At 42.3% G+C, this 24162-nt stretch overlaps 2 protein-coding genes across 3 annotated transcripts in view; both read right to left on the reverse strand.

Moving 5' to 3' along the window:
- The window catches only part of SERAC1 (serine active site containing 1), a 197657-nt gene extending 178290 nt beyond the window's left edge, over nt 1–19367 (reverse strand). Inside the window, exon 1 of one of the 2 annotated variants that reach the window (XM_068231859.1) lies at nt 19230–19367. The gene's annotated coding sequence lies outside the window, so the exon portion shown is untranslated. Of the gene's footprint in view, nt 1–19065; nt 19151–19229 lie in introns of those variants that run through there. The other variant, XM_068231858.1, reaches the window with a different exon arrangement.
- GTF2H5 (general transcription factor IIH subunit 5) lies at nt 8198–19153 on the reverse strand. Its single transcript, XM_068231860.1, has 3 exons — nt 19066–19153; nt 13654–13794; nt 8198–8583 (listed from the first exon to the last, which is right to left on the reverse strand). Exons 2-3 carry the CDS (start codon nt 13686–13688, stop codon nt 8403–8405), a joined length of 216 nt encoding a protein of 71 aa, XP_068087961.1. The 5' UTR covers nt 13689–13794; nt 19066–19153; the 3' UTR covers nt 8198–8402.
- Nucleotides 19368–24162: the final 4795 nt, after the last annotated feature.

The following is a 24162-nucleotide window of genomic DNA, read 5'->3' on the forward strand; positions in this document are numbered from 1 at the left end:
AACCTGAACAGGGAGGGTGTAACCTTTTTAAAGTTTGTATGCTGATGCTACAGCTTGGCAAATGCAGCTGGCTATTGTCCATTTCTAAGCGTGCCCCCCTCCCCCTTGTTCTTCCTGGTAAACAGTACCAACAACTGACTTGTTTTTCTGATCTCTCTAGTTCTGTCAAGATAAATGAGCATTGCTCTTCTGACATCATAGTTACATCTTAACAGTGAACCTATCCTTTCTTGCAAGAAGAATTTGTGCAGAAAGAAGGCAGAATATTCCAAGACCCGTAAAAACCAGACACCACGTTCGAAAGATAGTTCGGATCCATCCTGAAAACAATTCGGTCAGGAAAATTCAAAAGGAAATGGCCTTTGACTGTAGAGCTTGAAGACCTTCCTCCTAGCTGACGTAACCACAACTAACAATACCAGATTAAGAGGCAATTGTTTTACATCTAAGTCTGCATTTGGCTCAAAAGGTTCTCTTGATAATACATTCATTACCAATGATGAATCTCATCGAGGGAATAATTTTCTGCTTAAAGTGAACCTGAACTATCGAGGGGGGAAAAAAAAAAAAAGTTTCACTCACCTGGGGCTTCCCCAAGCCCCCTGCAGCTATCCTGTGCTCTCGCAGCTCCTCGACTGTCCTCCGGTTCCCACCGCGGCTTAGTTTCATTTTTGGCCGACTACCAGTCAGCCCCCGGTCCTCTTCTTCGACTTCCCCGCTCTCTTGGCCAAAATAAATGGCCTTCATTGTGGTCAAAACCACACAGGGCCAAATGTACCCCTCAAACCATGCTGGTAAAAGGCACCCAGGGATAGATAAAACAGAGTTAAAAATAAATAACAGGAAAAAGGGGATGTGGATTACCTAAAAAATGTCAAAATTTGATATTTATTAGCACAAGCAACGTGTTTCATAGGTCCAAGCCAACTTCCTCACAGGGCTGTGGAGTCAGAGTCAGCGATTTCATAAACTGAGGAGTCGGAGTCGGCTGATTTTTGTACAAAATCCACATCCTTGTTAAGTATTAGACTGCGGAGTCATAGTCAGAGTCATTTTGGGTACCCAGAGTCGGAGTCGTGATTTCATAAACTGAGGAGTCGGAGTTGGAGTCGGAAGATTTTTGTACCAACTCCACAGCCCTGCTTCCTCAGGCCAAATACAGTGTCAAAAGTTAACAGAGCCAAAATAATTTTGACCTGTAACACCTTGGCTAGCACTGCCAGATGTCAGCAATCGGGATTCTCAGTAGCGTATGCCACCACCGCAGTATTCTATGAAGAGCTGGTTAACCTTCACCTCCCTCTGCCCCCCCCCTCCCCTCCCCCATGTCTCCTTAGGGATGACAGATGCTTGCCAAGTGCTACTGGTGGCACCGTAGTTTGGCAGCTTTGGCTCTTGACCTTATTCCCCCCCCCCCCCCCCCCACATCTTTCCAAAACCTGTATGAGTCAAAACCAATTCCGGGTACAACCCCCGTGTATGCTTGGCAAAATAAATTATTCTGATTCTGATAATGAGCACCTTAGAGGCTCTATATCATAAGCTGCAAACCTTCCATACATTTTCTACATAACTGGCTTATTATAGAAGTTACAGGTACAAAAGTTTGCCTCAAACGTCTAATGCTTTTTGCATCTCCTTTTTAACAGAATCCATTACACCTTTGGATAATTCTGCTATAATTAAAGCGTCAGTACATAACTTGCACAAACTCTTGGAATACTCTTAAAAGGGAATTTGAAGTGAAAATAAACTTATGATATAATGATTTGTATGTGTAGGTACAGCCAAGAAATAAACATTAGCAGCAGAGATATTAGTCCAATTTTGTTTCCAGGTAAATTACATATAATTAGCGCAGAATCCAAAAACCAGAAGATGAGTCTTCAACAAAGAATAAGGCCCAGTGCACACCAAAAACCGCAAGCAGATCCGTAAACCGCTAGCGGTTTTAGCTGCGTTTTTTCTTATTTAGAAGCGTTTTGCGTTTTTGTGCTGCGGTTTTTGGTACAGCAGATTACAGATATTGTTACAGTAAAGCTGTTACTGAACAGCTTCTGTAACAAAAACGCCTGGCAAACCGCTCTGATGTAGCATTTTTCAGAGCGGTTTGTGTTTTTCCTATACTTTACAATGAGGCAGAAACGCCTCCGCAATGCAAAATCTGCAGCAGCCCGGGAGTATGAGTTTCTGCCTCGCCTCCCGCTCTGGTGTGCACCACCCCATTGAAATACATTACCCTAGCATTTCCACATCCGCAATCGGATCTGAAAACGCTGCCGAACCGCTCTGGTGTGCACTAGGCCTAAGAGCAGGCAAATTTCCACCACAATAAATATTGGGGTCACGGCACAGGAAAAGGAAAGGAGGCTTACCAGCTGGTGACAACCCACATTATAAGGTTGCATCAACAGTTTGGTAGGAGATCAGGAAGCAACAGTCCATCCAGGATCCACCAATTCAGCAATGATTCATCTCATGAATGGATATCAGTAATCATCATAAAAAACAAACAAATGGCGATGTAACATGGATTCTGCGCCGATTATATAAAATTTACTTGTTTGTGAACTCTGTACATTGTTCTTCTCTCAGCGGCAGCCACTTTGTTTCCTTAGTGCTGATACACATATGAAGACTAATATGGTTTCCAGTACAGGAAGAGTTAAACTCCAGTTATCTAAGCAAAAGAGCTTATCTGAGCTCCATGACTTTCCAAGGGTGCATACACACATCAGACTATAGTCTTTGGAAAATGAAAGATCACAGACCAATCTTACCACCCTTCATGTAGTATGAGAGCCATACTCTACACAGTCTTTTTTATGAAGCTGAACTCCACATCAGAAAAAAACCTTTGCAAGATGCTGCACACACAGATGCTGTATAGACACAAAAGATCAGTATCTGCAAAAGATAAAAAATCCATTCCTGCAAAATGCAACGATAGTCTATGAGATCTGCAGATCATCATACACACATGATTTAACTGACATTCATCTGCAGATCAAGCAATCATCTGCAGAACTGAAAATCCATCCTGGTATATCTGATCTGCAGATGAATGTCAGTTAAATCATGTGTATGATGATCTGCAGATCTCATAGACTATCATTGCAATTTGCAGGAATGGATTTTTGGCAGGAACAGATCTTTTGCAGATACTGATCTTTTGTGTCTGTACAGCATCTTGCAAAGATTTTTTTTCTGATGTGGAGTTCAGCTCCATAGAATAGACTGTGAAGGTATGGCTCTCATACTACATGAAGGGTGGTAAGATTGGTCTGTGATCTTTCATTTTCCAAAGACTATGGTCTGATGTGTATATGCACCCTAAGTCGCAGAGAGCTCTGCCTTGTGAAGCTTATTATCTCAAGTGTCTGTCACTGGATTCTGTTCTTTCTACAAAGTTCAAAAGTTAATTAGCCTGCTCTGTGAAGTCATTTAGAATGCTAAGTGTAGTGTGTAAATTGCAATTAGAGAATGATGCAATGTAAAAAAAAAAAACCCTATAACTGAAAAAAAAAAAAAGCAAGACTATTTTCTTTGCTACTAATGTTCTATTATCTGTACTACACATACAATTCATATTTTTTTTTTTTTTTTGCTTCAGTTTCACTTGAATGCTGACTTTGTTCTGCTTTGAGGACCCCCTAGAACGAGGCTCATCCACTATTTTCCTCTCAGTTTTAGTCTGTCATAGAAACAAAACATAATCAATAAAAAAAAAAAACACCCTTTCGCAAAACTACATTCTGGAGTGAAGACATATTTAACTTTAGCCATAAAGCTATCAATTTCTTACCCCTGCAGATAAAGTTTGGGCTTGCCAAGTAGCTTTCCTGTCACCATTGCTTCCAGCAGCCTGCAATGTGGATGTAGTCTCCATGCTATAAATTGTACACTGGACTCCAGTTGCACTTCCGGTTTTAAAACTGCTTCTGGCACACCCCGCACTTTGCAGGGAAACCACCGAAGCTGTGAGACTTTATAATCACACTTGCTCACAGCTGCTTCACCCGAAGTCAGGACATGGGTGGAAGTGACTGAACTTTAGCCAAACTCCACCCTGGTCCTTTATCCACTGGTGCAGCCGCACACATCTTTTCCACTGGCGGCTGCTCTCCAGCAATGCCTAATTTCCCATGCCTCTGTACAGCCGACATAAAATTCACTCACGGCAACACACTACTGCCTGGAAGACACTAAAGGAACTTTCATCACCTGGTTTGCACTCCAGCCCAGACCAACAAATTCCGATCAGTATGGTAATAAACAGATAAGCAGCTTTTAAAGTAATAACGTTCCCCTGCCGCATAGCCACAGGGAAGGTGCAACAGGGAGGCAGAAATATATAATACAAAAAAAATAAAATTAAAAAAAATAAAATAAAGAACCCAATCAAAAACAAAAAACGGGAGCCTTGTCTTATAGGCATTTCCATTGTGGAGAAAAACAAAATAAAAAATTAATGGTTACTTTTATATGAACTGAGGAGGTAGGTGGCAGAAGGGCTTTTTATAAAGTCCTTGGGTTTAGTGTCTCTTCAGTAGGAGGCGCACCAATCTAAAGGTGCGTACACACGTCAGATAAAAGTCTTTGGAAAATGAAAGATCACAGACCAATTTTACCCCCTTCCATGTAGTATGAGGGCCATACCTACACAGTCTATTCTATAGAGCTTAACTCCCCATCAGATAAAAATCTTTGCAAGATGCTGTACACATGCAACAGATCAGTATCTGCAAAAGATCCGTTCCTGCAAAAGATCCGTTCCTGCAAAAGATCCGTTCCTGCAAAAGATCCGTTCCTGCAAAATGCATTCATAGTCTATGAGATCTGCAGATCTCATACACACCTTGTTTAACGGACAATTATCTGCAGATCAGATCCACCAGGATGGATCTTCAGATCGGCAGATAATGGTCTGATCTGCAGATGAATGTCCGTTAAACAAGGTGTGTATAAGATCTGCAGATATCATAGACTATGAATGCATTTCGCAGGAACTGATCTGTTGCAGGAACTGATCTGTTGCAGGAACTGATCTGTTGCAGGAACTGATCTGTTGCAGGAACTGATCTGTTGCATGTGTACAGCATCTTTGTGTGCAGCATCTTGCAAAGATTTTTATCTGATGGGGAGTTCAGCTCAATAGAATAGACTGTGTAGAGTATGGCTCTCATACTACATGGAAGGGGGTAAAATTGGTCTGTGATCTTTCATTTTCCCAAGACTTTTATCTGATGTGTGTACCCACCTTTACATGGTGTCCCATATAATGGCTGGAGAACTATGCTTTCAAAGAAGAGTAAGGGCTGGTGCACGCCAAGAGCACTTTCAGTCCTTTTCAAAGTGCCCACACTTAGAAAAGTGCTTGGCTAATGCAACCCTATGCAGGTATTCCCAAGAAGCATTGCTATTTGGTTAAAATTGCAAACTTGCTCCATATAGCATTTTTTTGGAGCGATTATACTTGAATAAATGCACATTCATTATAAAAATAAAAAAAATTATATAAAAAACAAAAAACAAAAAAACACACCTAAGAATAGCTTTGCAAAATCACAATTGCTGAGTGCCATTGATTGCAATATTTGGTGTGAACTAAGCCTAATGGTGTGTACACACTTGAAAGATTAATGAAAGATCTTAGACCAATTTTACCATCTTCCATGTAGTAAGAGCCATACTCTACACAGTCTATTCTATTGAGCTGAACTCCCCATCAGATAAAAATCTTTGCAAGATGCTGCACACAAAGACGCTGTACACATTCAAAAGATCAGTATCTGCAAAAGATCAGTTCCTGCAAAATACATTCATAGTTTAGATCTGCAGATCCTCATACACACCTTGTTTAACAGACATTCATCTGCAGATCAGATCCACCAGGATGGATCTTCAGATCTGTAGATGATTGTCAGATATGCAGATGAATGTCTGTTAAACAAGGTGTATATGATGATCTGCAGATATAGACTATGAATGCATTTTGCAGGAACAGATCTTTTGCAGATACTGATCTTTTGAATGTGTACACAGCATCTTTGTGTGCAGCATCTTGCAAAGATTTTTTTATCTGATGGCGAATTCAGCTTTCTTTATACTCTGGAAAAGACCACTTATTTTGTTGGAAATAACTGCAAGTTTCTGTAATTATTGCATATTGCCTAGAAAGTACTGTGTGCAATTCCATTTTAGGGCAATCTTTGTGTTAGAATTGGGCAAGTCTAATTTTAGACCTCAGATATCTCTTACTGCCTTGTGGAGCTAAACTATGTTGTCATATATGCTCAGAGATTGTCACTGCAAAAAATGTAACTACTTCGAAAAAACTAACCACCTCCTCTACAGAGGTACCTGAAATTTGATCAAATTATTGATTACAAATCTTAAAACTTGGAGTCACAAAAGGTCAGGATCATGTGTTTGAATGCAGAGATGCTGGATTTTCAAGACTTAATCAAAGTTTCCGTTTTACAACCCTTATGATTTTCAAAGGTTAGCGTCTTTAGACCATTACAAAGAGTATTGAATCAGCTTTTGGACATAATCTGCTTGGCACTAATTTGCTAACTAAATGGGTTACTTACCTTTAGGCAGGGACCGTACTTGTGAAAACAGTGTGCATTTCGGTGCCAGCAGTCTATGGTGGGTGATGCACACGTTAAAATGGGTTACCATTAGACTATCATGCAAGGAATGAAGAGGAAAATGTTATCTCCCCACCTGACCTAAACATACTAGTTCTTCACACTTCAGGCAATGCAAACCTGCATTTCCTATGGGACTACCACAATTACAGACATGCAAATTAAAAAAATAAAAAATAAAATTATAATATATACATACATACATACACTACTTTTTCACTCACTGTGAGCAATTTCTCACTGACAATCATTAGCTGGGTGCCAGCCGACACATTTCTAGGTTGATTTCCTCCCTTTGCTCATGAGCAGAGCTGCCTGATTCATATCATTGCCCAGCACAGTACAGGAAGCACTGTCCATTCAGAACACTGAAGCTAATGTAGCAACTGACAAGCACTAGAGATCCACATAACAAGGATATCCATGTGCTTAGGAACAAAGCTCCTTTCCCAGGTCTCCAGAAAGAGCACTGTACTTCTACAGTCGAAGGGGAGTCAAATGGCAGCAGCTGGCCTGATTATCCCACCAATGTTATGCTTTTTTTTTTTTTTTTTTTTTTAGCAGGACGGGTGATGCCCAAACACAAAACATCAGATGGAGGTAAAAAACAATAAACACGGCTTTCCCCTTTCAACATTACTTATTCACAGGGTTCAGAAATAAACCAATTGGAGCAGGAGGATAGCGACGAACCAGGAAAAACAAAAAATGGAAAAAAAATAAACCTGAGTAATCTCTTTGTGTCCAGGGTGAAAACACAAAAAGAACGGAGGTATTATTCATTGGCTTCAGTTCACTAAGCATTACCACATTTTGCCAAATGCCTATTAACTAAGGCTGATACCGAATTAAAAAGTACAATTATCAACTGATGAAGTAAATTACAGACTTGTGTGGCAAATACCACACATTTAAATACACACAGATTAGAGCATTCAGTAAAACAAGTGAGATGTTCAGTATTTAAGACTTGCCTGGAACTGTCAATAACTAGCAATCCATTAGTTATCAACAAAGGAAACAGCCAATAGGAAGAGACATGCCTGGTCCTCCTATTCACCCCATTTGATCAGATAAACTGCCGGGTGGGACATCAGAAAGAGAAAAAACAAAGACATACAAACAAAAGAGCAAGAAGTGGTAGTGGAAGCACAGCTATTATTTATCTTCAGGACATAGCTTTACTAATTATTGGGGTGAGGACATGTGCATTTACCCTAATCATGGCAGTGGTAAGGATATGGCTGTGTTATCGGGGAATGTGGGTTAAGGACATAACTATATTTGTAACTGTAGGACAACGCATATGGCACTGCTTAAAGGGTGTGGCATAACTATATTTACTACAACTGAACTGTACTATCAACTAGATAAAATTGAATATATACAGCAAGGCAGTTAGCTCAATAGATATGGAGTGGTTTTCTCAAAAATTAAAACAAAACAAAAAAACCCACAACCACAAGTGATGTTTCACTTCCATCCAAGAAACATGTTCTGCTTTATATTTCATACTATTAACACAGTTACTGAGTAAAGAATGAACTGCATATACTTGTTTTATTTAGCACTTAAATGTTTTTAAACAAGATAACATAAATAAATACATTTACATTTCTAGAAGTGTCGTAAAGAAATATTCCCGCAAAATACTTGCAGGTAACAGTTGGAAGCAAATGTTAAAATAACCATAATGACTTCAACAGTCTGTTCATCCAACACCAGCTATTCTAAGAATTCAGGAATTTACTTTTGTGTAATTGGAAAGGAGTTTTGATCCATCAATTCTCCAACTTTCTCTTGGAGGATAGCAACAAGTTCAGCTAAAATGAAAACGTGTGTCTCGTCCAGGTCCTGGATAATGAACTTTGTTCCTAAGGCATTCGTTTCATCCAAATATAGAAGGAATTGTTTCATTGCCGGGTCACTGCAGGAACAAACATTTATTAGAGACAGACATTTGACAATCGCAGCAATCGTGTATCACAAACGTGTTAGCCTGTTAAAGTTTAATACCAACTCCATCCCCTCCACTATAACATCCTTGTAAAAAAATTTAGCTAGTATTACAGGTGTTTGAACACTGGGCACACAATCACAAAAGCTAACTTGGAAATAACGCATTTATTGGGAAGATTTTAAAGTAAACCTGAGCAGGGATGTGCTCACGAGTAGTTCGCTACTCGAATTCGTGATTCTAATGAGGCTTAACTGCCTCAGGTGTGTGCATAGGAGACGGGGGTTAATTACCCAGATGTCCACCACTATTATAAGTATCACACTCTCGCACGCGTCCAATGGGATGCGTTCCCCGACTCACTACCGTGCACCTCCTCTTCCTCAAAGTGAACCTAAAACACTGAAAGAGAAAGGAGGTTTACTTATCTGGGGCTTCTACCAGCCCCCTGCAGTCGCCCTGTGCCAGCAAAGTCCATCAACAGTCCTCCGGTCCCCCGACGCGGCAGGTGACCGGAGGATTGCTGATGGACTTCGCTGGCACAGGGCAATTGCAGGGATCTGGTAGAAGCCCCAGGTAAGTAAAATTCTTTTTTTTTTCCTCCTTTCAGTGATTTGGTTTCACTTTAAAGGGAACCTAAACTGAAAAGATATGGATTTTTCCCTTTTAAAATAATACCAGTTGCCAGACACTCCTGCTGATCTTGTCTCTCGAATACTTTTAGCCACAGCCCCTCAACAAGCATGCAGATCAGGTGCGGTATTGGTCACTGAAGTACTCTAGTGAAGCATAGCATTGAGTGAGAGATCCACCTGAAAAAACGAGGTGGTTTAAAAGGGGAACTGAAGTAAGAGGTATACGGAGGCTGCCATGTTTACTTCCCTTTAATCAATACCAGTTCCCTGGCAGCCCTGCTGGTCTATTACTCTGCAGTAGTATCTGAATAACACCAGAAACAAGCATGCAGCTAGTCTTGTCAGATCTGACTTTAAAGTCTGAAACACCTTATCTGCTGCATGCTTGTTCAGGGGCTATGGCTAATAGTATTAGAGGCAGAGGATCAGCAGGACTGCCAGGCAACTGGTATTGCTTAAAAGGAAATAAACATGGCAGCCTCCATATACCTCTTTCTTCAGTTCTCCTTTAAATCTGGTGAGCCACTCTGATTACGGGTGATGGCATCACAAGTGAAAGCACTTGGTTCACACTGCACGGTTTTGAAGTGTGTGGATTGTTGAATACAGGATTACACAATGTGGTTTTTTTTGTTTTTTTTTTATTTTTTTTAATCTATAGGCCATATTGAATGAAGTGAGAGTGCAGTGGACTTTACTATCATAAATCCACTGAGTATGTTGTGCATGCTGCATGCAGAGGTGTCGTATATCACCTGTAAACCAGGTTCAGATCATGTGTGAAGGAAGAATGCCCTCATTTTTTTGCACAGTACCTGCACATTACTCTATTGCTGGGAATGCACGATACGTTTTTCCCATTTGATTCTCTGCTCGATTCACTTATCTTCCGCTCATTTTTCTCAGGGCTGTGGAGTAGGAGTTGAGGAGTCTGAGCAATTTTGGGTACCTGGAGTCGGAGGTTTTATAAACTGAGGTGTCGGAATTGGATGATTTTTGTAACACCACAGCCCTAGTGTTTCTTATCTTTTTCCATTCACTATGAGAAATCGACCGATAAAACGATCGAGAGGAATATCGGACACGACGGAATTTATCAATCGAACGCATCTATCTAATGGAAAAATGTAACGCGTGTTCCCAGCATTACCTGTACTCGAAGTTAGATTGTCTTGGGCTTGATCATGTTCTTTGTTCCTGTCTAAACCCTCTACAAGTATTCCTGTCAATGACTAGATTTGATAGCTGTTAAAGTTAAATGCATTTCTGGCCTACATAAAAAAAACAAAAAACAAAGAGGTATGCTAATGCTTATTGGAAAGTCCACACACATTGTTTATTAAGACTCACTGGAACACTATATCAGCTAGGTTACGCTGCAGAGCCCTGGACTTTTCTATATTAGATGTAGAAAGGGCAAAGTCGTTTTTTTTCTTTTCTTCGCAAGGTGACAGGGCTACACACAAGAACTCCGCAGATATGGGGCTTTTGTGGCTCTTATTATACAGACAACACACTGGGGCATTAATGTTGGTATTGAGGCTGGGATCAAAAAGCTCCTGGTCATGTTGATCTCAAAAGCAGAAGCCATCTTAATATAGCTTTAAAACTCCTACACTTTGGCAGTAATGAAATGCTTTTTATGTTACCATGCATACTTTCTACTAACAACATTGTTATATGTAAATTAGAGAAGTCAGAGATGAGGAGCCTGAGCTATCATAAACTGAGCTGATGTTTGTACCAATTCCACAGCCCTGGATTTAAAGTAGATCCGAGATACATTTTTACTCATTGTATAAGTGTGTTCCTTTCATATAGTTTATATGCATTCCTCAAGCGAAAATACTTTTTTTGGGTTAGTTTTAATACTCTAATGTTTCATACACACTTGAGATAAAAGTCTTTGGAAAAGGCAAGATCACAGACCAATTTTACCCCCTTCCATGTAGTATGAGAGCCATACTCTACACAGTCTATTCTATGGAGCTGCACTCCCCATCAGATAAAATCTTTGCAAGATGCTGCACACAAAGATGCTGTACACATGCAATAGATCACTATCTGCAAAAGATCTGTTCCTGCAAAAGATCCATTCCTGCAAAATGCATTCATAGTCTATGAGATCTGCAGATCATCATACACACCTTGTTTAACAGACTTCATCTGCATATCTGGCAATCATCTGTAGATCTGAAAATCCATCCTGGTGGATCTGATCTGCAGATGATTGTCTGTTAAACTAGGTGTGTATGAGATCTGCAGATATAGACTATGAATGCATTTTGCAGGAACGGATCTTTTGCAGGAACGGATCTTTTGCAGGAACGGATCTTTTGCAGGAACGGATCTTTTGCAGGAACGGATCTTTTGCAGATAATAATCTTTTGAGTGTGTACAGGCATCTTTGTGTGCAGCATCTTGCAAAGATTTTATCTGATGGGGAGTGCAGCTCCATAGAATAGACTGTGTAGAGTATGGCTCTCATACTACATGGAAGGGGGTAAAATTGGTCTGTGATCTTGCCTTTTCCAAAGACTTTTACCTCAAGTGTGTATGAAGCATAAGGCTGGTTTCACAGTTAAACGTTAAAGTCCCACGTTACAGCAGCCAGTAACGCAGCCTAACTCACAGCACTGTAAAATCAATTGTGCTGTTCACAGTGCCCACGTTGCGTTACATAGTAACGCAGCACGTTTAAACAAAGTGCTGCATGCTGTATGTTATACTGGGCTAAGCAGCGTTAGACTGCTTGCACATGCTCAGTAATGTTGGAGGTGGAGGTCTCCCCTCCTCCTCCTCGGCCAGCCACATGGCTAATTAATATTCACTGCACTGCAGAGACTCTTGGTAGGACTGTAGTGTTGTCCGGATCATGAACGAATTGTTCATTTGATCCGGATCTTTTTTGTGAGTCGAATCATCCGGATCACCACAATGAAAGATTCGGTTCACAGTGGATGTCTGTCTGGAAGAAACAGGAACATACAGAATGTACAGTGCAGGGAAAGTCCTGTACTGCTAGTCATTTCACCCAGTCTGCTTCCTTAGTAAAATGATTCAAATTATTCGGTTCAAAAGATCCGGATCTTTTCAATGATCCGATTCAAATGATCCGAATCCTTAAAAAGATCTGGAATTCCTATCACTAACCTGGAGCGGCTGCTTTGAGAGCTGCATAACGCAGCTCAATCTGACGTCCAAATTCAACACTACCATACGTTGCGTTAGGGGCACGTTATGCGACCATAACGTCCCCTAAAACGCAATGTCTTAGTGTTTAAGTAGCCTAATTCCATATAAACTAAACAAGCCTTGCCCACAGCTTTTTCACAGTGCTTTGGCACTGTAGCAAGGGCTTCTGGGAGCTCAGTCTGGGCAGGAGGAGGTTACTAGCGAGAGCTTTCAGAGGCAGAGGGGAGGAGGGAGGAGGAGAGGGAACTGAATTTACACACAGGCAAGCTGATTGCATCTCCAGCCCTCAGACTGTGACAATGTGACAAACAGAACATGGCTGCCCTCTTTGTATCACAGGAATAAAAAAAAAAAATCATAAACTGTTGAAGCGGTTTGCAGCTAGATATGCTGTGTAAACTATCTAAACTTTAGATAAGATATATTAGACAAGTAACTTGTTATAGTTAGTTTTTCATCTCGGATCCTCTTTAACTACGTTGTCTAGGTAAGGTTTGCTGTGAGAGAGACAGTAAGCTGTGGCAGAGGGGAGGGAAAAACAAAAACCTGGGCTGGGTAGCAAGAAAAAAAAAAAAAAAAAAAAAAAAGGAAATGGAAATATACATTATTTTAATCAGGTGATAATTTTTATTTATTTATCCAGTTAATATGGAGTTCCACTTAAAGAGACACTGAAGCGGGAAAAAAAATATGATATAATGAATTGGTTGTGTACTATGAATGATTACTAGAAGTTTAGCAGCAAAGAAAATATTCTCATATTTTTATTTTCAGGTATATAGCGTTTTTTCTAACATTGAACCATTCTATAATATGTGCAGATTACACAACACTCAGCATTCAAAATGATTCTTTCAGAGCAGTCTGAACTAATGACCTCTCCTCTGGCAGAAGAAAAGTAATTAGTTCAATAACACTTGAGATAATAAAGGTCAGATAACAGCCCTCTCCACGACTTTGAAAGTCGCAGAGCTTAATTGCTTTTTTGCATAGATATAACAACTGGAGTTTCTTAACTCTTCCTGTACTGGAAACAATTAGACTGATGTATCTGATCTTAATGTTTTATTTCTTAGCTGTACTACACATACAAATCATAATATCATTTTTTTTTTTTTCACTTCAGTGTCTCTAACAAAAAGACAAAAAAAAGCACTAAACTTTACAAACAATATATAACTTTACTAAATGTGAAACAGGTAGTACTTACCACTCTACAAGCACTCCTTTGAGTACGTTCACCATTTTGACAGCGTGACACTGAAGATGTGGACAGTATCTGCTATGTCTTCACTTTACAAGTATTGTCCTGTCTTTGGCATTTAGATATTACTGCTAATGAAATGCAGATCTAAAATAAAGAGTAGTTCTCATCTTAGAAGATGCTTTGATTAGAAAAGAGAAACACAACCTCGCCTTGTGAAAACCTCTCTGACTTGCATTCCAAATTTTTATTTTTTTTAATCTATACAAAAAAACCCATACATTTAGAAAGCTATACTGTACATGTGCCATATTAGCTAAAAAAAAAAACAAAAAAAACAAAAAAAAAAACACGTTTCATGGATGAAAGGAATACAGACTCAAAGTACTAGCCGTTTTCAGCTATTAAGCGTGTCTGCTGATGGTATGATAGGAAAATGAGAAATTTGTACACTTGTTTAATTTTATTTGTTAATGGCTCTAGTAAAATACTCATGCACTGATTATATCTCTGATTAGGTCTCTTTGAGAGGAGTGCGTTTCTTGTGAGAAACATAGCAGTAGGGCTGCACGTTTTTTCGGTTTAAAACCGAAACCGCGGTTCGAGGCAAGACGATCTGCTGATCGTCAGTACCTTCGGTTTTTCGGTCCGCTGTCTGTAACATCTTGCTTCTGGCCCCGCTGTGCGTGAATTGGCCAGAAACAGTGAATATGTAGAAGTGTTAATGAGCGGGGGGCGGATCCACTAGAGCGAGCGGCCGGGCACATCATACAGCATTACCCATCACTGGCTAGCGATGGAATGACGGCAGCGGTAGGCGGAGCTGTATGCTTTGTACATCTCCTCCTACCGCTGCCGTCATTCCATCGCTAGCCAGTGATAGGTAATGCTGTATGATGTGCCCGGCCGCTCGCTCTAGTGGATTCGCGCCCCCCCCCCCCCCCGCTCATTAACACATACATATTCACTGCTTCTGGCCAATCCGCGCACAGCGGGGCCAGAAGCAAGATGTTACAGACAGCGGAACGGGCAGTGCGGACCGTGAGCAGTGAATATGTATAAGTGTTAATGAGCGGGGGGGGCGGATCCACTAGAGCGAGCGGCCGGGCACATCATACAGCATTACCTATCACTGGCTAGCGATGGATTGACGGCAGTGGTAGGCGGAGATGTACAGAGCATACAGCTCCGCCTACCGCTGCCGTCATTCCATCGCTAGCCAGTGATAGGTAATGCTGTATGATGTGCCCGGCCGCTCGCTCTAGTGGATCCGCCCCCCGCTCATTAACACTTATACATATTCACTGCTTCTGGCCAATCCGCGCACAGCGGGGCCAGAAGCAAGATATTACAGGCAGCGGACCAGGCAGTGCAGACCGCGAGCCAAACCCAAGCCCCCCCCCCCCCCCCACCCAAAGTGCGAAAAGCAGGAATTAAAAAAAAAAAAAAAAAAAAAAAAAAAAAAAAAAAAAAAAAAAAGGGGGGGGGGGGGGGGAATCGAAATTGCAATTTCTGAGAGAAAAATCGAAATTTCGATTTTTCCCTAAAATCGTGCAGCCCTACATAGCAGATAAACAAGTTGTAGCTAAATGACAAGACGTGATCTCTAACGTCATACACTCATTGGATTAGCAGCAGATAGATCAGAAATCTATCTGATGATCTATCTGATGTGTTTAGGAACATTTTTTACTAGGAACAGTTTTCCAATAAATTTCAGTATGAAATCTTTTGAAACTCGATCTGATGGCATTTTTTTTGCGATCAGATTTCCATTAGGTCCAATGCAAATGATAAGCAATCTCAACCTAGATTTTCCAGCATGTAAGATCGATTAAAATCGCCCACAAATCGATCGGTCAATCGATTTCGATCACTAATCTACTCAGTGTATGGGCTCCTAGACTTATCGATTTTCTCCGCAAGGTTTGATCACTGATGAAATCTGCCAAAGATCAAGGCCCCAACATGGCTACTTGATTGTAATTTTGATCAGTTTCTCAATCTGGACAGAAAGATCTTGCTCAAAAGGGTGCGGGTCTGGTGCGCAGCTTTTTTCTTCTAAATTGATTTTCCCACGTGCTTATAGTTCAGTAATTTATGGGGAAAGAAAAAAAACATAGCCTGCTGTAGAGTGGTCTCAGCAGCAATCTGTGTTCTGCTATAGTGATGTTCTCCCATTTCCGGCCAGCCAGGGTTGTGAAGATTCTTCAGGTGGTCTGCCTAAAACATGAGCCTTCCATTGCAAGAGCAGCTTTTTACAGCATGCAACAGTAAGGCCCAGGGCACACCAAAACCTCTAGCAGATCTGCTAACGCTAGAGGTTTTTGAAGCAGATTTCAGAGCGATTCTAGGCATGTTTAGAGAGGTTTTCTAAACATGCCTAGCGGTTCTGGAGCGTTATTGTGTAGCAGATTTCAAATATTGTTACAGTAAAGCTGTTACTGAACAGCTTCTGTAACAAAAACGCCAGGAAAACCACTCTGATCTAGCATTTTTCAGATCGGTTCTCCACTTTCCTATACTTTAACATAGAGGTAGAACCGCCTCAGAAATCTAAAAAAAAAAAAAAAAATGCTGCACCCCCCGAGTTTGCGTTTGTGGAAAAAACGAACCTCTCTGGTGTGCACCCTCCCACTCACTTTCATTAGCCAAGCGGTTTTCCCCCCGCAAGCATTTTAAAAAACGCTTCAGAACCGCTCTGGTGTGCACCAGCCCTAAGAGCTATGGCCCACTACAGCTCTTTTAGCTGCCCTTTGGAATCGCCACAATCGCAAGTGATCCCAAAAGCGCTAGGCTGATCCACGTGGATGGAGCAGAGCGCACAGGAACGATTGCAATTCTGCAATCATAAGTCCTGCATGATTATCAGAGTGATTTAATGGAGGACAGTGAGGGCCTAAAATCGCTTTCATCACTCATTTTGGTTTCAAAATTTTTATCGATCATTTCATATGTAACAGTACAACAGCGTACATGAAAAGGGAGGTGTGTATAATCCCAGGGGAGTCCTCATAAGTCAGTAAGGCACATTGGAGGCTCCAGCAGGTGAAGAGCATCTCATACCAGAGCAACCTGAGCCAATCATTGCAGCATGTACGAATAACAAAACAGGCAACAAAATGGAAGTGGGTAAGATTCTCTTGGGTCAGTGGGCAGCGGTGCCACCGACCTACAGTCCTGAAAAGTTGTTATACGTGAGAGAATATTCCCTTCCTCTCTAAGTGCCCCGGGCAGGGGAGCTGAATTACTCAATTTAATTTGCAAAATCACTCAGCATTTTTAGGCCTGGAACCCACTAGAGGTTTTTTTTAAGCATTTTTTGAGCTTTTAGGAAACACTTTCAATCACTAGCGATTTCCCTAAACGCTTTGACAATGTAAATGGATGGGACAGATTCCACTTGCGCTATTGCGATTAAGGAAATCGCAATTGCAGAAAAAGCAGCATTTTGGGAGCGTTACCTTTCTAATGCATTGTATAGGAGCAGGTAAAACAATCCCAAAATTGCTTGTGAAATGCTATCACAAATCGCTAGCAATTGGACGTTGCACTTTTTAGTGGGTTCCAGGCCTAAGAATGAATTTTCAGTCACTAAGGCCTGGGACCCACCTGCAACATTTTTGCCAGCGTTTGCGTTTTGAAAAAACGCTCTCATTCACTTGAATGACAATCGCGGCAAAATCACCATGAATGATTCCAATTTCACATTAAAGTGAATGAGAATATTTTCAAAACACAAAGGCTGTGCTAAACACTAGCCAAAACACTGGAAGTGGGTCCCAGGCCTAAAGCCCTACCTTTAAACCTGCATGTATGCCACTAGAGAGCCTTCTCTCTTTATCAGTCTATAGTAACTGGGATATTTGAGGGTGCAGGACAGAAAGGTACCTAATGTTTAAAGAGACTCTGTAACAAAATTTTCCTTCTTCTATCCTATAAGTTCCTATACCTGTTCTAATGTACTCTGTCTAACTGCAGCCTTTTCTAGTTGCACAGTGGCTGTATTATCTTTGCTATATGATCTAATCTTCTCTCCTCTGTTGGCTCTGTCGGGTTCAAACAGTCAGGCTGGAATGTGCTGTGCTGCTTGTGATTGGATAGAAGCTATACACACCCTCTCCAGGCCCCCACTCTGTATTATTCACACACTGAGCTACTCTTGTTTGTAAACTGCATAAAAATGGCAATTACAAGCCAGGATTGCAGCAGGGAGTGGCAGAAACAGCACAGAGGGACCCAGAAGAACATAATGAATAGAATGGTATGCTTTTTATTATAAGAATTTTAGAGTACAGTTTCTCTAAGTATTATACTTGATCGATAGATGTCTTTTTTCACTCTATAACATGTGCATATCTAAAGGATACAAAGAAATCTCTATGAACGTGCCCTGCTCCTGCATCTTGTGTGTGGTTGTTTTTATTTTCTGATATCCTTCCGGCAGCACATCGGTACCAATGGAGTAAGGAGTAGGATGGGGTGGTTCCTCTTATTGTCTCTTCTACCTGTTCATTTACCTGAATGGCTGATTGATAGATCAGAACAGCTCAAGGCTGGAGCTAAAATATTGAACATCCTTGTTTTACCGAATACTCTAATCTTTGGAATTCAGATTTATTAAGATATAAAGTACAAGTCTGTCATTTACTTTACTGGTCAGTACATTTATTTTCATATGCGGTATCAGCCTTAGTGAGTTAAAATTTCACAAGATATTTGGTAAAAATCAGCTGTTTTCTGTATTACTGGATGTGATAATGCTTAGTAAATTGAGCCCATTGTGCGTGTGTACAGTGGCAGTGAAGCACATTAGCAATATACTTAATGATGCACTAGCCCAACTGTTGCATTGTGATCTTATGTAATCTATGTACCATTACAAGTTTTCTGAATATATTGTAAATAGCCTGTACTGCATCAAAATAGAACACACTGTTATTGAAATACAAAGACTTTCTCCAGACTTGGTTTGCACTCTGCCTGTCCCAGAAGCAAAACGAATCTGCAACCTATCACTGTGTTTCAAGCTAAAATTTGTAAACAAGCTAGAATTATTTGCATCTCAGTGATCGGCTCTACTAATACAGCCCACCACTTGGCAAAAAGAATGGTCAATGAGATGCAAATAATTTGAGTTGATGCATTAATGCATAAACATGAGCATTACAGAAACCCATATGTGCATCTATCTATCTTTCTTATCTACTCACGCACAAAACACAAACAATCATGTACGGGCGCTGTAACCAAAGCCAAGTTACAACTGTATACACTCCCCCCCCCCCCCCCCCACAAACCTCAGCTATGGATGGTTAGCAGTAACCTGGCGTCTAACCGGCCTGGAAGCTGTGCAGGGACGAAGCAGCTGCACATAGTTTGAAAACGCACGTCCCGCACACAAGGCTCATAACTTACCGGAGACGTGTTCTCTCCAGTCACTATGTCACCTACAGCACCAGCCAGCAAGCCTGCTTCTATACACCGGAAATTCTCATTCACTGACAGCAACAACATGGGTAGCATTTCCTGTTCCTTCCACACCCACATTTCATGACGCAGCCAATCATATGTCACATTACCTCTGATAACCATTCCTCTTCATTGAACTCGTGACGTCTCTCTGATATCTTCTGCATGATGATGAGAGCGATGAATTCTCTCACTCGTTGACTTCCACTGACAACGTCAGGCAGTCTGTTATGTAATGATGACGGCCTGTGATCAGTTTCGTGGATAGGTGGATAGCGGATGGGAACTTGCTGCATGACTACTATAGATTTCTTCTAAGGATAATTTGCCCCCTAGTGGCCATGTTACCTACAGCACTAAAAATGACTTGAAGTTTGTCAACCAGTTAACCACTTGAGGACCACAGTGTTTTCGCCCCTTAATTAACCCTCCTGGCGGTTTATTAAAAATTCGCCAGGGGGCAGCAAGGTCTCGCTACATGATCCCCCCAGCCCCTCCGATCGCCTCTGGCGATCGGAGATCCCGTTCAAAGAACGGGATCTCCTGGAGGGCTTCCCCCGTCGTGACGTCATTGGGAGTTCCGATCTACCCCTCAGCGCTGCCTGGCACAGTGGCACTGATTGTCCAGGCAGCGCACGGGGTTTGGGGGGGGCTCACGGCGCGGGGAGCGCCGTGTAATTGGCACAGAGAGGCGGCGATCAGAGGGCACACGCAGCTAGCAAAGTGCTAGCTGCGTGCTGCAAAAAAAAATTATCAAAATCGGCCCAGCAGGGCCTGAGAAATCCCCCTGCGCGGCATAGCCCGTGCTCAGCACGGGCTTACCGCCAGGGAGGTTAAGGACCAGAGCCTTTTTTTCCATTCAGACCACTGCAGCTTTCACGATTTATTGCTTGGTCATACAACGCACTATCTAAATGAATTTTCCCTCCTTTTCTTGTCACTAATACAGCTTTCTTTTGGTGCTATTTGATTGCTGCTGCGATTTTTAGTTTTTATTACATTCATCAAAAAAGACATGAATTTTGTCAAAAAATTATTTTTTTTAACTTTCTATGATAACATTTGTCAAAGTAAAATTTCTGTATACATTTTTGTCCAAATGTATTGTGCCACATGTCTTTGATAAAAAAAAATCCATTCAGTGTATATTTATTGGTTTGGGTAAAAGTTATAGCGTTTACAAAACTATGGTGCAAAAAGTGAATTTTCCCATTTTGAAGCATCTCTGACTTTTCTGACCACCTGTCATGTTTCATGAGGTGCTAAAATTCCAGGATAGTATAAATACCCCCCAAATGACCCCATTTTGGAAAGAAGACATCCCAAAGTATTCACTGAGAGGCATGGTGAGTTCATAGAAGATTTTATTTTTTGTCACAAGTTAGTGGAAAATGACACTTTGAGACAAAAAAAAAAGTTTCCATTTCTGCTAACTTGTGACAAAAAAAAATGAAATCTGACACGGACTCACCATGCGCCCTCTCTGAATATCTTGAAGTGTCTACTTTCCAAAATGGGGTCATTTGTGGGGTGTGTTTACTGTCCTGGCATTTTGTAAAGCCTAAAGGTGCTCATTGGACTTTGGGCCCCTTAGCGCAGTTAGGCTGCAAAAAAGTGCCACACGTGGTATTGCTGTACTCAGGAGAAGTAGTATAATGTGTTTTGCGGTGTATTTTTACACATACCCATGCTGGGTGGGAAAAATATCTCTGTAAATGCAATGTTTTGATTTGTTTTTACACACAATTGTCCATTTACAGAGATATTTCTCCCACCCAGCATGGGTATGTGTAAAAATACACCCCAAAACACATTATACTACTTCTCCTGAGTACAGTGATACCACATGTGTGTCATTTTTTTGCACCCTAACTGTGCTAAGGGGCCCAAAGTCCAATGAGTACCTTTAGGATTTCACAGGTTGTTCTGAGACATTTGGCTTCAAGACTATGCCTCATGGTTTAGGGCCCCTAAAATGCCAGGGCAGTTTAGGAACCCCACAAGTGACCCCATTTTAGAAAGACAACACCACAAGGTATTTTGTTAGGAGTATGGTGAGTTCATAGAAGATTTTTTTTTAGTCACAAGTTAGCGGAAATTGACACTTTGTGAAAAAAAATAAAAATCAATTTCCGCTAACAAAAAATAAAATCTTCTATGAACTCACCATACTCCTAACAGAATACCTTGGGGTGTCTTCTTTCTAAAATGGGGTCACTTGTGGGGTTCCTATACTGCCCTGGCATTTTAGGGGCCCTAAACCGTGAGAAGTAGTCTAGATACCAAATGCCTCAAAATGACCTGTGAATAGGACGTTGGGCCCCTCAGCGCACCTAGGCTGCAAAAAATGTTCACTCATGTGGTATCACCGTACTCAGGAGAAGTAGTATAATGTGTCTTGGGGTGTATTTTTACACATACCCATGCTGGGTGGGAGAAATAACTCTGTACATGGACAATTGTGTGAGAAAAAAAAAAAATCAAAAAAATTGTCATTTACAGAGATAGTTCTCCCACCCAGCATGGGTATGTGTAAAAATACACCCCAAAACACATTATACTACTTCTCCTGAGTACGGCGATACCACATGTGTGACTTTTTTGCAGCCCAGGTGCGCTAAGGGGCCCAACGTCCTATTCACAGGTCATTTTGAGGCATTTGGTATCTAGACTACTCCTCACGGTTTAGGGCCCCTAAAATGCCAGGGCAGTATAGGAACCCCACAAGTGACCCCATTTTAGAAAGAAGACACCCCAAGGTATTCCGTTAGGTGTATGGTGAGTTCATAGAAGATTTTATTTTTTGTCACAAGTTAGTGGAAAGTGACACTTTGTGAAAAAAACAAATCAATTTCTGCTAACTTTTGATAAAAATAGAATCTTCTATGAACTCGTCATACACCTAACGGAATACCTTGGGGTGTCTTTTTTTCTAAAATGGGGTCACTTGTGGGGTTCCTATACTGCCCTGGCATTTTAGGGGCCCAAAACCGCGAGGAGTAGTCTGGAAACCAAATGCCTCAAAATGACTGTTTAGGGGTATAAGCATCTGCAAATTTTGATGACAGGTGGTCTATGAGGGGGCGAATTTTGTGGAACCGGTCATAAGCAGGGTGGCCTCTTAGATGACAGGTTGTATTGGGCCTGATCTGATGGATAGGAGTGCTAGGGGGGCGACAGGAGGTGATTGATGGGTGTCTCAGGGGGTGGTTAGAGGAGAAAATAGATGCAATCAATGCACTGGGGAGGTGATCAGAAGGGGGTCTGAGGGGGATCTGAGGGTTTGGCCGAGTGATCAGGAGCCCACATGGGGAAAATTAGGGCCTGATCTGATGGGTAGGTGTTCTAGGGGGTGACAGGTGGTGACAGGAGGTGATTGATGGGTGTCTCAAGGTGTGATTAGAAGGGGGAATAGATGCAAGCAATGCACTGGAGAGGTGATCAGGGCTGGGGTCTGAGGGTGTGGGCGGGTGATTGTGTGCCCTAGGGGCAGATAGGGGTCTGATCTGATGGGTAGCAGTGACAGGGGGTGATTGATGGGTGATTGATGGGTGATCAGTGGGTAATTAGATGGCAGAACAGATGTAAACATTGCACTTTGGAGGTGATCTGAGGGTGGGTCTGTGGGCGATCTGAGGGTGCAGGCGGGTGATCAGATGCCCGTAAGAGGCAGGTCAGGGTCTGATCTGATCTGATGGGTGGCAGTGACAGGGGGTGATTGACAGGTGATTACAGGGGAGGATAGATGTATACAGTACACAGGGGGGGAGGTTTGGGGGGTCTAAGGGTGTTCTGAGGGTGTGGGCGGGTGATTGGGTGCCCTAGGGGCAGATAGGGGTCTGATCTGATGGGTAGCAGTGACAGGTGGTGACAGGGGGTGATTGATGGGTGATCAGTGGGTAATTAGATAGCAGAACAGATGTAAACAATGCACTTTGGAGGTGATCTGAGGGTGGGTCTGTGGGCGATCTGAGGGTGCAGGCGGGTGATCAGATGCCCGTAAGAGGCAGGTCAGGGTCTGATCTGATCTGATGGGTGGCCGTGACAGGGGTGATTGACGGTTGATTGATGGGTGATTGACAGGTGATTAGTGGGGAGAATAGATGCATTCAGTTCACAGGGGGTGGGGGTCTGGGAAGGATCTGAGGGTGTGGGGGGGGGGGTGATCAGAGCCCCCAGGGGGCAGTGTTAGTGACAGGGGGTGATTGATAGGTGATTGACAGGTGATTAGTGGGGAGAATAGATGTATACAGTACACAGGGTGGGGGTCTGGGGGGGCCTGCGGAGGATCTGAGAGTGTGGGGGGTGATCAGGAGTCCCAGGGGGCAGTTTAGGACCTAACAGAAAAAATAGTGTTGACAGATAGTGACAGGGAGTGATTGATGGGTGATTAGGGGAGTGATTGGGTGTAAACAGGGGCCTGAGGGGTGGGCAGGGGGGGGGGGGGTCTGAGGGATGCTGTCGGCGATCAGAGGGAATGGGGGAGCAGATCAGTGTGCTTGGGTGCTTACCTCCGTGGCTGCAGCCAGCCCTGGTGGTCCCTCGATCGAGGGACCACCAGGGCAGGTGGCAGCCTGTATAATACGCTTTGTATACATTACAAAGTGTATTATACACTTTGTTTGCGGCGATCTGGACGCTAGTAACCCGACGGCGCTTCCGAACGGCCGGCGGGTTACTGCGCAAGGGGGGCGGAGCCTGTCACCGGCACCTGATCGCGTCACACGTGAAACGATCGGCGCATAACCACGCCCGCTGCCGCCACCGCCGATGGGCGTATTGCGGTCGTTTGGGCCCAGCCCTTGCCGCCGCCCATCAGCTGTGGGCGGTCGGCAAGTGGTTAAAGCGCTATTGTCACCATAAAAATCGAATTTCAACAGCAACTGGCCTGAGTGTATTAAGTGATAAAGATGCTAATCCTGCATTCAAAACTTGCAAAACTTTTTCTGCTGTTATGGTTTGGAGTTATCACATACTTTATGAGCACTGGCCCTAGTACCAAACAGTGCCAAAGAGTTGAATGCTGGGAGTTCTTTTGATCTA

The sequence above is a fragment of the Hyperolius riggenbachi genome, chromosome 4 (assembly GCF_040937935.1).
Source record: "Hyperolius riggenbachi isolate aHypRig1 chromosome 4, aHypRig1.pri, whole genome shotgun sequence".
Classification (NCBI taxonomy): Eukaryota; Metazoa; Chordata; class Amphibia; order Anura; family Hyperoliidae; genus Hyperolius; species Hyperolius riggenbachi.